Here is a 15,588-nt window from a genome sequence, read left to right on the forward strand (position 1 = left end):
AAAAGCTTAAATTCAGTACCTTAAACCTAGTCATCAGAGAGCTTTTTAGGTTTTTTTACATTAGTTCCTTCCCAATGTAAAAAAAACCTACAATGCCCTGAGGATGAGGTTTCAATTTTTTTAATTTTATCAAATTCGTTCATAGGGCATCTTGTATCTTTTCTGACATCTCGGACGGCGTAGGTATCTACAATCGAATGGATTCACATAACAAATAAAATAATAATGATATTGTCTTTCAAGGCTCACACCTTTTCTTTAAAAACAAATTATGTGAGAACTTGGCTTCATGATGGCTTCAGAGATCTAAAGCAATAGAATATGTTAATAACAATTTCTTCGACAATATCAAGAAGAATTGAAATGTTCCTTTAAACTTCAAAAATCAGAAAATAAGAGGAAAATTAAAAAGAATAAAAGTTTTAATGCTTCAAATTGAAAAGAGCTAATAATATAAGACTTCCTTCATATCGTATTCGTTATTTTCAATTAAGGGATTTCGTGCATGGATTAACACGACCCAGTTTTCGCAGACCGACAGAAAATTTTATTTACTTAGAAAATGTTGGCAGATTAAATGGTGGAAGGTGAACCAATGGCGAAGTACAAAGCTACGTATTGGATTTTAACTCCTTGTGTTAAACAGAATTCTCAATTTTATATTTTTGTATTTTATAAACTATCTACAAAATTATTACCAGCCGAGTAGATGCTACACGTAATGTCAACCAACTCGAAAAATAAACTCGCAATAATAAAGCGATGAATACTCGCAAAATCATGCAGGCAAAAAACGTTCTATGAAAGTTTCATCAACTCAACGCAAACAAAATAAACACAAGACTCACTTCACGTATGCACGACCAACACAGAATAAAATTAAGAGCTATTTAATGCTGTTCTGTAAAAACAGGTAAAATACATCACGTAATAAATTCTTTAGAAAAAAATGTCTACTGAGATATATAAATACACATTATGTATGTTCTCGATGTTTTAAACGGCAAATATATTCACCATGGTTTCTTTGCATGAGGCGCCGATTTGTGTTACAATCATTGCATTGGTGAAAATGATGTCGGTTGGAGGATGTTCGCTCGCATGCTTGTAATAAGCGGAACTAAAAAAAAAAGAAAAGATTAACAAACCAAGTATGCCGTCACACTAGAATACATTTAGAAATTTAGATTTATAATAATTTTATAGGTAAATCTTCTTACCCGCACAAGTTTTTACCATAAATTACACTCACCCGTAGATGCTACACAGTCATCCCAGCCTGGTATCTGCCACATGTTTTCTCGTTCAATTCTACGATGGTTTAAATCGTTGTATGCTACAAAAAAACATCAATAAGGAGGTGAATGGTCATGGCTTCCTTAAATCTATAGGAGTTTATGGGCTGATTTTTTGATATTTTACTCGTGTTGTCCACACTTTGCTTAATTAAAGTTTTATGTTTGAAGTCTTAGTAAAAATATTCCTTCTTGACTTTTTGTGGCGAGAAAATAAAATTTCGCTGGTAACCAAAGACAACCGGAATGTGACATAATACTAGCCCTTCAGGCGGTTATGAATCACCTCGGCTTACCCGAGATGTAATGTGCTTACCCCAAATGTGATGGACTTGGTATAAATCTCCTACTTGTGAAAAGAAACCTCCCACAGCGTCTTTTCTTCGTATTTGAATTGCTTGACCCCTAAAACAGGTAACTACACAATAAATTGAAAACTTTTAGATCTCTGACAGAAAGCTACAAGCTAATTCAAAATGGTGGACTCACTGCACAATGCCTAACGCTCTACAATTAGGAGTTTAATCTGGGAGTTACTGTAACGTAGGTGAGGCCACTATGTGGCACTTAATGGCAATTAGTTACTTTGTTTAGCAAAATAAAAATAGAGATAATTTTTTTGAAAAGTTGAAATAAAAATGTGTATAACTGATATAATATATATTTAAGCGACTTTAATGCCTCTTAAAAGCAACATTTGAAATAAAAACACACAACAATAAAATGATTAATTTAAACGATTTTTTATTAATTTTCCGGCTTTAAAAAAATTTTTGAACTGATACGATGTAAAAAATGCAAAAAAAATATCTGCTTCTCTCTCTCTCTCTCTCTCTAGCAACATATTTTCTTACCATTTGTTTCCCCATTCAATCAACGTTCCAGGCTGCAAAGACAACAACATAATTTTACGAAATCTTCCACTTATTAACTTGTAACGCTGGCTGTTAAAATGCTTACGCATACAATTACTATTACTGTGTTTTCATTTACTGGTTGATATTAAAGTTTGTCCAGAATTTATTTCAAGAAGTTTCCATAGTTTGGGTGTGCACGTGTTTTCCAAATTAAAATGTTTTTTTTTTTTAAAAAAAAAAAGGGATTTCAATAGAAAAGACAATTTGTAAGCAAATCTTTATATCTCAAAAACAGTTTTGTCAGTATTCGTAAATCTTGTAATTCACCAGAAAATTTTAACTATGAGTTTAATTTCAAGTAGATTACAACAGTAATAGTCACCCTGTAAACACAAACGCTGCCCACTACATAAGAGAGAGAGCGCGCGGAACTCACCTTTAAGTTGTATGTCCTAAGTTCATATATATGAGATGGTTTTCTAGGCTTCGGTTCTCCCCAATATGAAAATTCATGACAAAGCTGATATCTTCTTCTTCGTAACCACTTACCTTTTTCAGCAGTGAATTCTTGCATTTCCTAGGAACATACATGCTTTTACAAGCATAACCCTTAGCGCACATTCAGGCTTAAAGGGGGGAGAGGGGGTAAAGGTCAAGCATAATGCTAAGCATATTGCCGAGCCTTGGTGAATTCTTCTAATGTGTAATTAGGTGTTATGGATATTTCAATTAGACTTCTATACGGCTTAAACATAATAAGAGTTGATTAACACCTCTGCACTGTCTGGAGTTGGCCTTGTGTAATTCTACCTTTAGTTTTAGAGTCAAATCAGGACCCTTGTTTTTCAAATAAGCCTAACATAGGCATACTCTAAACCTGATTGTATTTTTAAACATTGCTTATAATGCTTCAATTGCTTATAAAATATTTAAAAACATGTACAAATATTAATTCAAAAATAAATATATTTTAAAATACTGTAAATAAAAACATCTGTTACATGAGAAATATGCATATTATCTTCTTCTATAAGAAAGAGATTGAATTTACAGAAACAGGAAAACCCAGAGATTTCTTCAAATCTTTCTGTCTCCCTTTATATGATGCGTATTTTTAGGATGCCTTTTTACAAATACTTGAGAAGCATTATTGAAAAAACATGATGCTTATTATGCCTTTGAAAGATTTTTTACCTGAAGTTAAAAATGATATTATAGACAAGTTTTTATCAATTATAGGTATTTTTTTCCTGTTAGGCCAATTTCCAGCTCAATTCAAATTTAGCATGAATGATAGCCAGCTTGTGTGGTAGGCAAAATAGCTACAGCAATACTTCAAACATATTTGGCAGTAATTTTCAGATTTAATGTCTATGCTTGATAGGCAGACAACTTATTTTGCTTAAGCTAATATTTTTAGTATCATATGAACTTACTTTGTTTTCGCGCAAGTAATCAATTTTTTTCGAAGCGCCTTTATATCCGTCCTTATAAACCCAGAGATGAACTGAAATAAAAGAGAAAATCAGGGGAGACATGATTCAAGGTAATTACAAGAAAACTAAAGAAATAACTTCTAACAATGGAGTATACGTAAGGTAAGAAATTTACTGGAATGAGCACCAATGCTGTATAGAGCCCCCTTTCTTAAATGAGTACCTCCCTTTTGTACAAGTTTGTGGGTTTAAGTTTCACTCGACTAATCATCTTCAGAGTAATTGGAAAGCTAATGCAGGTTTATTACAATTATCAACCATAATTACTACTTGATGCAAAAAGTTATAATCCGTTAACCTGATTAATCTGTACGCATGAAACAAAATACATACATTTTTATAAATTTGGAAGACCGAAATTTTGAATAAGTTAAAATTGGGAATTTAATTAAACTTTTCGAACAAAAACCATCACTGCACGTATTTAGAGATAGTGCATGTTTGAAATACAGGTTTGGCCACATAGACTATAAAAAAATTTGCACATCTAACAAGAAGGTGTTTTTAAGGCTACATGTTAAATGTAGAAACCAGCAATTATCACATAACATGGTTATTCAAATAAGTTTTCAATGATTTGATTGCTTATAGCTTATTTTGACCTTAAGGGACACTATACAGATCATAAGATCATTATATTAAAATGACGCATAACAATGTACACAAGTTTTAATACTTCACCACTGAAAATGAGGCTGAAATGAACAATACTGTCAAAAAACGTACATACCAGCAGCATCACAATCACCGTACAAAGTTGTCCAACTACCTATTAAATTTCCTGGGTATGCTTCACTCTTATCTAGCTCTGAGTACATTTTAGACCTAAAAAATAAAGAAAGAAAATTTAGAAAGCAGAGTATAGCTACCAAACAGGATAATTATATGGAGGCGCTTCATTTTACATATTGTTGAAGAAAGGGAGACATGTTTTCTGCTGTATTTAAAGTAAAACTGTTCTAGAGTTTAGAAATAAATCCTAATGTGACCCTGTGTTTTTTACATACTATGGTTTATACCCATGTATGTTTACTACATAAAGCCTTTGATGGAAAAAGGTAACCAGGAAGGAGAGTAAGAACTTTAAAAGTGAGGGGGTTAGAACTGTATAATCAAAGTATAAAAAACACCTAAGCCAATATTATTGCTGTAATGCAGTCAAGAAAATTTTGAAAACAGAACTTTTCTAAATTGCTGATTTGTTTTGTCCAAAAACACACATTGTTCTTCCTCTTGTGCATTTGATTATCATTATATTCAACTTTAAAACTATGTGACTTACGTGTCATTTAAGTACTGCTCCATATACCCTGGTTTCACATATTCAACTAAAATATAAGAAATATAGTGTTAAATATAGTATAGTTCTAAATTTAGTCTTATTTACAAATTTATAGTCAAATTTACAATAGCGTGCAAATGTTCTGTTTCCTATTCTGCATAAAATCATTATAATATTACTGAAAATTTAGACATTTTTTCCAGGTTCTCATGTGGGGGAATTGTAGACTCACCCAGTTGAGTAGTTTTATGGTAAAAATCATTATAATGACTCTAAAGTGTCCTCCAGTTAATTCTCACTTGTAACAAGAAGGATCTTGATTCCCTGGATCCTGTCAGTATGTCTCTTTTCCAAAAATAGAGACAGTCTTTGTATTCAAAAATGTCTTAACAATTTCAGATTAATTGACAAATCACATTTGTTATATCCCCCATTATTAAAATACTGTTAAAACAAATTCAGTTCTTTGGAAAAAGGAATGCTAAAAATGCATAAAATAAAAGGATAGCCGGCTAAAAAAACATAATGTAGGCTACAAAGTTAAAATGAAGAGAGCAATTTTTAATTTTGCAAATCAGAAAGTTTCCTTGATAAAACCTGTTTACATTTTTGTGAACATACATGGCAGCCTACACAAAAATGTACGATTTGTTGATTTTTCAAACAGTGGATCCACGCATGCAATCTTAAAGAAATTGAATTTTCAAGAAGCAAAATCAAAACTAAATTTCTTTATTCTTGTACACAAGTTCCATCAAAGTTCACAGCCAGGAAACTAATCTTATATGTAGAAAAAATTGTAGGTGAAGTCATTAATTAAACTTTGTAACTACTTGTGAAACAATATATAAATTAGGTTACGGACAGTTAAACAACAGCTCATAACAATCTTTAACATTAAAAGGCTAAGGATGGGTCATAAAATTCATTAGTTAACGGAACATACAAATATTGCTGTACTTCCTTTTGCAATAATTATATATAATAATTAGTGCAGGGTTAAAAATTGTTTTTTAATATTTTTCCCAGATATCTTGTTGCGTGATTATTTTGTTTCCATGAAATATGTGTATGATTTTTCTTCACAATGGTTAAAAAACATTGACAATTGCCGTTGTAAATAGGATTAACGACTTCACTTTCTTGCAGCTGAACACCATCATAAATTATACATGCTCCACTACTAAGAACAGAGAATTCAAGCCTAAACTGTCCCACAGCGATAGAAAATTAAGATGGTATCCTAACTGCTTTTTCTAAAATAAAATATTGCTAGGCACCCATGGTTAAAAATATATTTTAATCCTAACCACTCATGTGTCACGCATAGGCTGGACTGAAAAAGCCTGAAAAGGCGCAATTTTGACAGCGAAGGTATAATTTCGCTAGTCAGGTTTTGGACCAGAAAAAGAGGGAAGATATGCCCGGCAGGTAATCAAAGCAACTCTAGCTCAATACTATTTTTAAGCAATTTGTTACTGACATTTTTTAAAAAATTTGAAGTAGAAGATTTTCACATCCATCAAATTAAAATCTGGCGAAGTTGTACCAACCTCACAAGGAAAATAAAAATCAAGAAAACATGGGTGTGGAAGAGATATGAAGCAGAGATCCAGTGAAATTTTCTTTGCTTATTGAAATATTTGTCTTTTTTATTAAAGATGGATTTATAGAAGAGGCATTAAAACCAAGTACAAACACCTCATGCACAATAGGGTGAATGGTATTTATTTCTGTGTGGCGAAATTGTACCTATGGCAAGCGTCAAAAATATTTGATGTTAGAGTCACCCGACCGACCCTAATTTTTGATCGAAATTTTTGATATACTGAGTCCAAAAAACTAAAATGACAAAAAATATTATACGCTTGTTGTTTCCTCACTTACAATTATTGTTGTGCTTCGCTTTAAAATGTGAAAAAGGTTCTGAGAACTAGGTAGTTGAAAACGGCGGGTGGAAACTCTATTTAAACGAGGTGCCAAAGTTATCATTAAATGTCAGCAATTTAATGGCGCGCGTTAATGGATACAATGTTTCGAATTTTTGAGTTATCATTCGCCGACTGACCGATCCACTCTATTTTTGGTGCTCAAATGACTCTAATACCAGATATTAGTGATATCCACCTAAGTGAAATTTTACTACTGTACTTTCACAGGGAGCTAGCTAGCTATCATCTCTAGGTATGCTAGTTAAAAAACATCAAAAAATGTCCTAATATTTTTCTGTATTTGAAGACAAATGTATAGCTTTACACTTCACCTTCATATTTGCAAACATTTTTGAATACTAAGACTGTTTTAAGAAAAGTGTTGTACTTTTTACAGACTGTACAAACTGTAGGGTGCAACACACATATGATAGCTATATGATAGCTACAATACAAACAACGGCTAGCTAAAATAATAAATAAAAAATTACTCACATTGAAGCTCGTAAGTTGCTGGGTTTGCCGTCAAAGTTTTAGAATGGGCGTCCATAATAGGAGAAACATCACTAAAATCAAGCAACTTTTGTAGTATTCCCTGTTTCTTTTCTTGATCTTTTCCTTTCGGAATAGTGGTCGATAGAGATCTGATTAGAACAGAACCATTACACTTGGAAAGCAGTGATCGCACAGAACATTGCAGTGCAGTCGCCATCTTGATAAAGTTTGTTTTGGTCTAATTTCAACGGTAGACGCATGTGCAACATTGGTCTACCATAAGCGATCCGTACTAAATTTAAAAAAGGCATATGCATTAAGTTAGCAGAAAAAAAATTATTTTAACACCTCATTAGACAGCTATATAGGTTACATTTAAATACACTTGGATTTATTTAAAGGTCTTTTTTAGAAACGAAAACTTAGTACCTATGTCATCGGCTGCCGTTTCTTTTGTGGCATTAATTTCCAGGAATATGGCCGCTGGACGCTTTTGCTTTCGAAAATATATGCAAACGGTTCATGTCGGAGATAATAATCAATTTTTCAGGGTCCCAATAAGGTTCGTTTCTACCTCTAGACCTGAAATAAAAGAAAGTTTTCCATGGAAACAACACTATAAAGGTAAATATTTTAGATAGATGTGCATATTTTACATGGCTAGCCTCACAAATATCGAGGGATATACCCTGTCTATTATTTCCAGGAGGGGCCATGGCTTAGATGGAGAGTCCTAGAGTATTTAATGCTCATTTTGAGCTACACAGACCCAATTAGTAGGGCCCACGCTCTACTAGACAACTCCCGGCAACATCCAACGGCTCACACAGTGTGCCATCTCCCCAATTTCCCTCACATGGCTTGGGTTAACCCGGGGCTATGGTAACATTCACTCGCCCATGTTGAATCGCCGTCAAGAGGAATCGAACCCCGGTCTCCCGCACAGAGTACGAGAGCTATAACCACTAATCTACGGCGCCACAAAATATTTTGTTTAAAGAATATTTTGAATTTTGTTTCTCTGACAAACACACGACAACAACGACAACACGGCTTTTAGAGGCTGTATACATGTACATAGACGCGCATATTTTATGGCTAGCCTCAGAAATTTCGAGGGATATAACCGGTCTATTTTTTCAAGAAGGGAAATGTCTCAGATGGGGATTCTTAGAGTATTCAATATTTAATTTTTAGCTACTGAAACCCAAAACTATTTTTTGGATTTACCGCAGCGCAAGTGGTGCAAGTTAGACTTTAAACCCTCTGTTCTTGGGAACGAAGCATACAGGAAGTACTAAACATGAAAGGCTCTTTTGGGATTTTTATCACCTATCTTTAGCATGTCTTTGTTTATATTTGGGCACCAGAATTAAATCCTAGACCCAAGACCTTATTTGTAGTGTTGTAATTCGTGGATTTTCAAAATACCTTGGATTTGGTATGTTTCAGAACCTTGTATAATTTTGCTACAAAACAAGGTAAAAGAGGCTTAAAATACAATGCTGATGTATAAAAATAAGCAAAAACATCTCAAGGTAAACTGTAAATAAAAGAGCCACTCCATTTTAGCACTTTCTGTAGATTTTGCTATGGAGAAAGAATGTGCAGGTTTAGGAGAGCGACATAAAGCTAGGACCAAACTAAATGCTAAACATTTTCAGATAGAACATATATAAACATTCTTTACGTTGATAGTATATGCAATTAGGTGTACAAAAAAAGTTTGTCTTTGTTGAATGACCTCAACATTTTGCTGTACTAGCTTCTAGACTCAAGGTCAAGAATATTATGTCAAAGCAAACAGAAGGAGATGGCAAGAATTTCAAAATATATACGTTAGCTATATATTAAATCAAAAATTTCATTTTCAGACAACTGCGATCACCATATTAACAAGCCAACATATATGTCACAGGAAACTAACTGATGATTGCTAAACCTCCCTAACTTGACTGATTGACAATTTATATTGATTCTAGATAGCTAACTACACCTCAGTTTGCCATTGCAAGTGAAATACACTCTGATCATTAGCACTGCATTCGAGTAGTATGGATATGGGATGTGTGTGAATACTTTTATATACTGTTGTGTGCTAGTTATCATGAACCATCACACTTTACACAGCCAGTATTTAAATTGAAACAAGTAATGATGAAAGCTGCAAGAAATCTAAACAATTTGTACTTTAGATGAAGTGTATTAAAATTTTTGATAAAAAGTAAGGTTTGATTAAAATGTTTTTGTTTTTAGATGTCTTTCCAAAAGATCGTTTATTTCATCGACTTATTGGAATGTTTCTTTTCCGACGCATGCTGAAACATGCAAGGTAATATATAATTTAATTATTTCAGTATATTTATTCTATATTGTGTTTGTAGCAAGACCACAACACATTAGTCAGTCAGGAATAGTTGCCTTATGACTAATATCAACATGATGTCTCATACTATAGTCCCATTCTCCATTCTGTCATTTTGGTGTTGTCATGTTGCATTCATATTCCTTTTTATATACATCATCCTAAATTGTTTTTAGTTTGAAAGCTTTGTTGTTCTTACTTTTTTTAAGTTTTCAGTCAAATTTAATTCATAGGTAAAAAGTTTTAGTAAAAAAATACAGAAATTATATACAAAATACGATCAGAGTGACTCGATATTTTGTTGATTTCTTTTCTCAAACTTGCTGAAGAAAAGAGTCTGTAGAGAAATAGAGCTGTAATCATATACAAGGACCTTCCAGTAGTATTATCCAACTTTCCAACTAGAAATAAAAGTTATAGCACTAAAATCAAGATAAATTAAATATTCCTTGATTTGAAAAAGTTAGTTTTTAAATGAATTTACAAACCATTCAAGTGTTAAGTATCTCATTGTTTTCCCCCTTGTTAATATTCTTCTAGGATATCATTTGACTTAAATGAATTTGCTGCTGGTGTCAGGGTGAGAATTGTATTTATTTATACATGTATTCCAACTTGAAGTATTTATGTCAAGAAAAGCAAGTTTTTAAGAATTAAATAAATTTTCTCCATAAAGAAATAATTTTGCCTCTCCAGGTCTGTTTTGTAATAGGTGGGTGAGTAAACGTCTTGCTCAAAATTTCTCAAATCTCCTCAAGTTTGAAGAGTCTCCTCCATAGTCCTTAAATTTTCCAACAGTATACCTATTGATGTTTTTCTTTAAAAATATGCCCAATTTTCCTTTAACAAAACTATTTATATATAGTTTGTCACTTGTTTTTATTTTCAAAATGCATAGAATTGCGACATGGGTACAGAAATCAGATTTGTGTTGTTACCTTTGCAATCTCCTTAATTATTTTAATTTGTTAAGAAAAATATGAAAATTTCCTCAAATCTCCTTAATTTCATTTTATGAAAATACCAGTATCTTCTAAAAAAACCTGGCAATTTCTCATTTAACCCCCTCAAATCTCCGGCAATTTGTCTCTTTAAAAAGGAGCGGCAACTCTGCCAGGTGACTCAGCATTGTTAGCCAGACTGTTAATCCAGTTTGTAGAACAGAAATTATTTTCGTTGCCTAAAAAATATTATTTTAGGAGGCAGTAAAGGTTGTATCAGTGTGTATATGTAACAAAGATGTGGATAGTTCATTGCAATCATTTTTGGGTAAAGTTATTCTATTGCGAGACATAAACTGCTAGAGTTTGTGTCATGCTTTATTAATTCTGTTATATATGGAATTATGTGGTCTGTGTTTATTCAGAGGTATGGGAGAACTGATGCTGTCTCAAAATAAAAGTTGTATATCAAACTTATGATGTCTTAAAATCAGCATGCTTTAAGAAAGTTATAGTGTCTCAAAACGAACATGGTTCCTCAATTCTCCTTAATTTTGAAAAGTCTCTTCAAACTTCCTAAAATCTCCTCTAAAAGTAAATTTTTTAAACAACTACATTTTGACATACACAACATTTTGGTTCTGTCTGTTTTTAGCTATTGTGACAGTTTTAGTTTCAGTCTTTTGTTTTTACAGTTTTATGCATTTTCATTCCTCATATTTATATTTATATTTGCTTTTGTTTTTATATTACACAGGACACATATGGAAAACAGCATTATATGTTGATATGTAAATATCCTGTATAAATATTAGTTAAATAAATAAATAAATAAATAAATAAATAAATAAATAAATAAATAAATAAATAAATAAACAAACAAACTTTCTCCTCAAATATCCACAATTTCAATTTTACAAATATATAGCCGGTCATATCTTTTTATTGTCAAAATGCGCAGAAATACTATACATGGGTACGACAATAATTCGTTCTGTAAATTTTATCATAACATTTTTCTTTGCAGGTTCTGTGTTATGCCGCCAATTTAAAATTGGCTATGGACAACTCAAGCAAGAAAATAAAGACTTATACCTAGTATTTTTATTTATTTTTTTAATTTAAAGTAATATTGTCATTCTTACTAAAGGTTATTTAAAAGGATACGTGACTCAATATGTTGCATTAGTAAGAACAGCACAATTTTTTATAGAGAGTTGTTGCTATTGCTAATCTTCAAATTGCAGGTGAGTGAAAGTTAAATAAATGCAAGAAATGTTCCTTCAGTTTACACGAAGTGAAGTAAGACTAGTTAACGGTCATCAGTGTCTTCTTTTATAAAATATGACAGAACGTCTACGGTGGAGTGTTTTGTACCAAGATCTACCCTACAGATAGATCTTGCGTTCTTTTACCGCCTTAGGATTTGTACTACTACGTTTAGTACCAACATAATTTACGCTGCAGTTTTACGAATGCAGTGTTTAATTAACCCATAAATAAATCTGTATTTTGTAACAAGTAATACTTCTAATGTGAGTCCACCTCTTTCAACAATGTCCCTGCCTCTGGCAGTCATATTGAAAGGGTGACCGTAAAGTCTAACCGCTTGCGACTCGTACTAGATGGCATTAAACCAAATAAACATTGGGCAAGGAGAAAAAAATTCTTACGCGGATATAGGAATTAAGTATTTTTTTAAAATAATACAAATGTAATGCAGAGCCATTGACTAAACTTAAGTCGAATTTCAAACCCTGCTTTCGAAGAAGACATTACTACTTGTCCTTTTGTAATAAAACAGTTACCAGAAAATTTGTGTTTTTTTAAAAATCTCAGACCTTGATAAAAAAACTCTTTTTTAAGGAGCTCGATTTTTACTTGGAAATGCTGATCCTGGAGATGAGTACGTCTTTGAAACTATGGGTCAGAAAATCATCCTAAGTAAAAGTGAAGTTGAAGAATTTGAAGAAGAACACCCTGGTAAAACTTTATTGTTGCGTATATTTATTTATTTTCGTTATACACCAAAGTAGTCAAAATAACCGAGATTTTTGGGAATTTTCATCTGTATTATTTCCAGCTTAAATATATGCTGGTGTTTGAACATTATAAAGTTCTCGGGTAACACGTATCTTGTGAAGGCTATACCTGGTTTGAACTAATTTATAGGCGATACTTAACTGAAGGTCGGTGTAACTTAATCCGTTAAAAAGGCAATAGTTACCACATAAAAGACAATGTGTTACTCGAAGTTTTTATAAAGGCGAAATTTTGCTAGAAACTATATAAATTTGAGGCCTAACACGAGCCGTTATAAACCTTTTCTATCCATTTATTATTTCTTTTATCTAATATATATTAATATCATTTCCATTTTTTTCTTTTCTTGGTACTAGGTGATGGTGTACTAGCTGGTTTTAAATATGGAAAACGGTTTGGAGAGGGAGCAATTGCAAAACAAGTTCGTTTTCAATTTGATGTGAAGTTTCAAACTAAAGAAAGGTATAGTTTTACATACGCATGTATTTCTTGCTCGAATACCTTGGTCAAAATGAGTTAGACAAGACAGCTAGTTTCGAAGTAATCGCGTAGGCTATTTCTATATTAAATTCACACATTTTAAACTTGTGCGAATGTTCAGAATGGACGAAGGACTTTAATCTTAGGCCGTTTGGTTAAGTCTAAACTGTTAAAATGTGCTAATTGTTGCTGATGTCAGCATGGCTATCACGAATTTCGGGGGCTTCGTGACGTGAATTATTTCGGTCCGCGGGCGTGCTAGAGAATGTGACTGGAACTTCTTAACGCTGTCTGTCTGGCCTAAGTGTGTGCAAAAGTAGCGACTTTGCAGACTGCCGGCTGCAGTGCATTGACTGTTTAACACACATCACACACAGCATCGCTTAGCATTTGTAACCATGCCTTTATGCACCAATTTTTGGTATGTTGATCTTTTTAGCATGTTAATTGGTACTGAAAAATATATCGAGTCAAAGGATCATGATGAAGCTGATGTAAAAGTATGTTATCACAAATGGACGTTCGAATCTCCTGTGAACGAGATTTATAACGATGGCACTTTGCTAGATTGGACCATAGTAGACATGAATGATTATGTAAAATATAAATTTTATTCTAAAGAAAAAGAAATATCCTAACAAATGTGGAAATGTTGAAATAATATATTAAATAAGTGGTTTTTATTTGGGTGTGTAGGTAACTGTGCATATAAAATGCTTTTATTGTTGGCTCTGCTCGGTGAATTTCATCTTTACCTTTATCATTTTTATTGATGTAAACTTCCATAAAATTGAGCACTTTTCTACTACGAAACGCAATTTTGTTACCTTCTTAAACAAAATATCATTGTAGAATTATTATGTCATAGTTATTTTTAGATTAGATAATGTCACTTGTTGCTGATTACAATTCTTCAGAAGAATCTTCCTCGGAAAACGAAAGTGAAAGTAAAAGCACAAAGAAACTTCCTCTGCCCTCATTGACTTTCGTTTCCAAGACGACAGGAAAAAGTTCCTTGTTTCTACAGGATCGGAAATTATCTTCAAATTCTGTGTATTCAAATCCCTATCTGCAATCGGAAGAACGTAAGATATCTATCCTAACGAAGCATGGTCCTCTTGTGAACACAAAGGAGGAGAGCGAGCAAGAAAAAAGATTTAATAAGAGACAGAAGAAAAAGAAAGAGAAGGAGCCGACGAAATTATGTCTTCATTTTTTTAAAAAAGGTACTTGTAAATATGGAGATGCGTGTAAGTTTTTACATTCTATAGCAAAGACTGAGACTTCTCACACAGACGATACGACGAACTGCAGAGTTGAGAAAAACACGTGTTATTCCCAGAACATTGAAAACTCTTCTGTCACAAAACAACCCTCGGTTTCGAACACGTTGAAAAAGAAGTCCGAACGCGTTTGTAATGTTGCTTATGTCCAAAATGAATGCACGGACGTAGCTGGAGCCACTGTTGATGATACCGACGATGTATTATGGGAAGGCAGTGAAAACAACAAGCGAAAAAGGCGGGTTGGTTTGAGTGACACTGTCGTACCCAGTAAACGCGCTATTAATGCGTATGAAAGATACTCCAAGCATAGCTAACATAGAAAGGTACTCCAAGCATAGCTAACAGAGTATAATTTTTGATTGAGTCAACTGTGAAGAAACGCCTGCAAGTATCCACCCCTTTAAAGAATATTAAGCTATGCTTAAACAACGGTATGAATCGATGAGCTCCTAATGATATGTTTGTTAGCTACATAATTAATTACCGAATTATAAAAATGCGTAGCTCACAAACACTTGATACTCACGAAAAGGTGACGAGAAAATATAGATAGATATAGGAATATCCACAGGGAGCAATTTTCGCAACATTACGTAGATTTAGTCCAAATTCAATCTGTGTAGCCCTGATAATTTTTTCTGCAAAGTTACCTAGTTTCGAATTAGCTTTTAAATAAAATCAGAACATGTTTCCTATATTTCTGACTCCTTGAGTTTACGTTTCTAATATTAAGAAAATGCTCGAAATTTATTACGTGAAATCTCACTCCTCAAATTTTGCAGTTTCTAGACTTCTTTGAGCTAAATAAATGCAAGTGATTATACCTTATGTTGCAATATGAAGAATCTTAATGAAGAATCTCACAGTGAAAACTCAGGCTGTTAAAAAGACAATAACGCAATTTATTTTTCTTATGACGCGCGCATAAATTATCACGAGTTTTGATTCTGTAAGAAATGAGGGCAACGATTTGACGAAGCAAAAGTAGGTTTATTAAATTATTTATTTTTTAACAAGATTCCCAATAGATTGTGGCATAAATTATTTCCAAAGGGAAGGCCAAAAAATTAAATAAATATATAATATAAACCCAATGCTTTCATTCTGTCACCTTCTT

General features: G+C 32.8%; 3 protein-coding genes across 3 annotated transcripts; 2 read left to right on the plus strand and 1 right to left on the minus strand.

Moving 5' to 3' along the window:
• Positions 1-618: 618 nt before the first annotated feature.
• On the minus strand, positions 619-7,654 carry LOC130624327 (protein NipSnap homolog 2-like). Its single transcript, XM_057439914.1, has 9 exons — positions 7,357-7,654; positions 4,931-4,976; positions 4,379-4,473; positions 3,589-3,659; positions 2,589-2,729; positions 2,150-2,181; positions 1,612-1,700; positions 1,253-1,336; positions 619-1,120 (listed from the first exon to the last, which is right to left on the minus strand). Exons 1-9 carry the CDS (start codon positions 7,571-7,573, stop codon positions 1,056-1,058), a joined length of 840 nt encoding a protein of 279 aa, XP_057295897.1. The 5' UTR covers positions 7,574-7,654; the 3' UTR covers positions 619-1,055.
• Positions 7,655-7,669: 15 nt separating this feature from the next.
• On the plus strand, positions 7,670-13,827 carry LOC130624326 (uncharacterized). Its single transcript, XM_057439913.1, has 9 exons — positions 7,670-7,980; positions 9,613-9,688; positions 10,262-10,301; positions 10,921-10,990; positions 11,690-11,760; positions 11,876-11,909; positions 12,529-12,645; positions 13,062-13,167; positions 13,625-13,827. The coding sequence occupies exons 1-9, from the start codon at positions 7,788-7,790 to the stop codon at positions 13,821-13,823; spliced, it is 906 nt and encodes a 301-aa protein (XP_057295896.1). The 5' UTR covers positions 7,670-7,787; the 3' UTR covers positions 13,824-13,827.
• A 63-nt stretch (positions 13,828-13,890) lies between these two features.
• Positions 13,891-15,560, plus strand: LOC130624328 (uncharacterized). The gene has a single exon (XM_057439915.1). The coding sequence runs from the start codon at positions 14,072-14,074 to the stop codon at positions 14,783-14,785; it is 714 nt and encodes a 237-aa protein (XP_057295898.1). The 5' UTR covers positions 13,891-14,071; the 3' UTR covers positions 14,786-15,560.
• Positions 15,561-15,588: the final 28 nt, after the last annotated feature.

Source organism: Hydractinia symbiolongicarpus, chromosome 13, assembly GCF_029227915.1.
Source record: "Hydractinia symbiolongicarpus strain clone_291-10 chromosome 13, HSymV2.1, whole genome shotgun sequence".
NCBI classification, from domain to species: Eukaryota; Metazoa; Cnidaria; class Hydrozoa; order Anthoathecata; family Hydractiniidae; genus Hydractinia; species Hydractinia symbiolongicarpus.

What these genes read in the sequence shown, in the direction of transcription:
- LOC130624328 (XM_057439915.1), top strand. Translation starts at nt 14,072, where the DNA reads ATGTCACTTGTTGCTGATTACAATTCTTCAGAAGAATCTTCCTCGGAA.
- LOC130624327 (XM_057439914.1), bottom strand. Translation starts at nt 7,573, where the DNA reads ATGGCGACTGCACTGCAATGTTCTGTGCGATCACTGCTTTCCAAGTGT. An exon ending in ATTGAATGGGGAAACAAATG is followed by an intron (nt 1,701 to 2,149) that starts GTAAGAAAATAT and finishes TACCTGTTTTAG; the next exon opens with GGGTCAAGCAATTCAAATAC. An exon ending in CCAAGTCCATCACATTTGGG is followed by an intron (nt 1,337 to 1,611) that starts GTAAGCACATTA and finishes GTTTTTTTGTAG; the next exon opens with CATACAACGATTTAAACCAT.
- LOC130624326 (XM_057439913.1), top strand. Translation starts at nt 7,788, where the DNA reads ATGTCATCGGCTGCCGTTTCTTTTGTGGCATTAATTTCCAGGAATATG. An exon ending in ATGGAAACAACACTATAAAG is followed by an intron (nt 7,981 to 9,612) that starts GTAAATATTTTA and finishes TTTTGTTTTTAG; the next exon opens with ATGTCTTTCCAAAAGATCGT. An exon ending in AATTTGCTGCTGGTGTCAGG is followed by an intron (nt 10,302 to 10,920) that starts GTGAGAATTGTA and finishes ATATTATTTTAG; the next exon opens with GAGGCAGTAAAGGTTGTATC.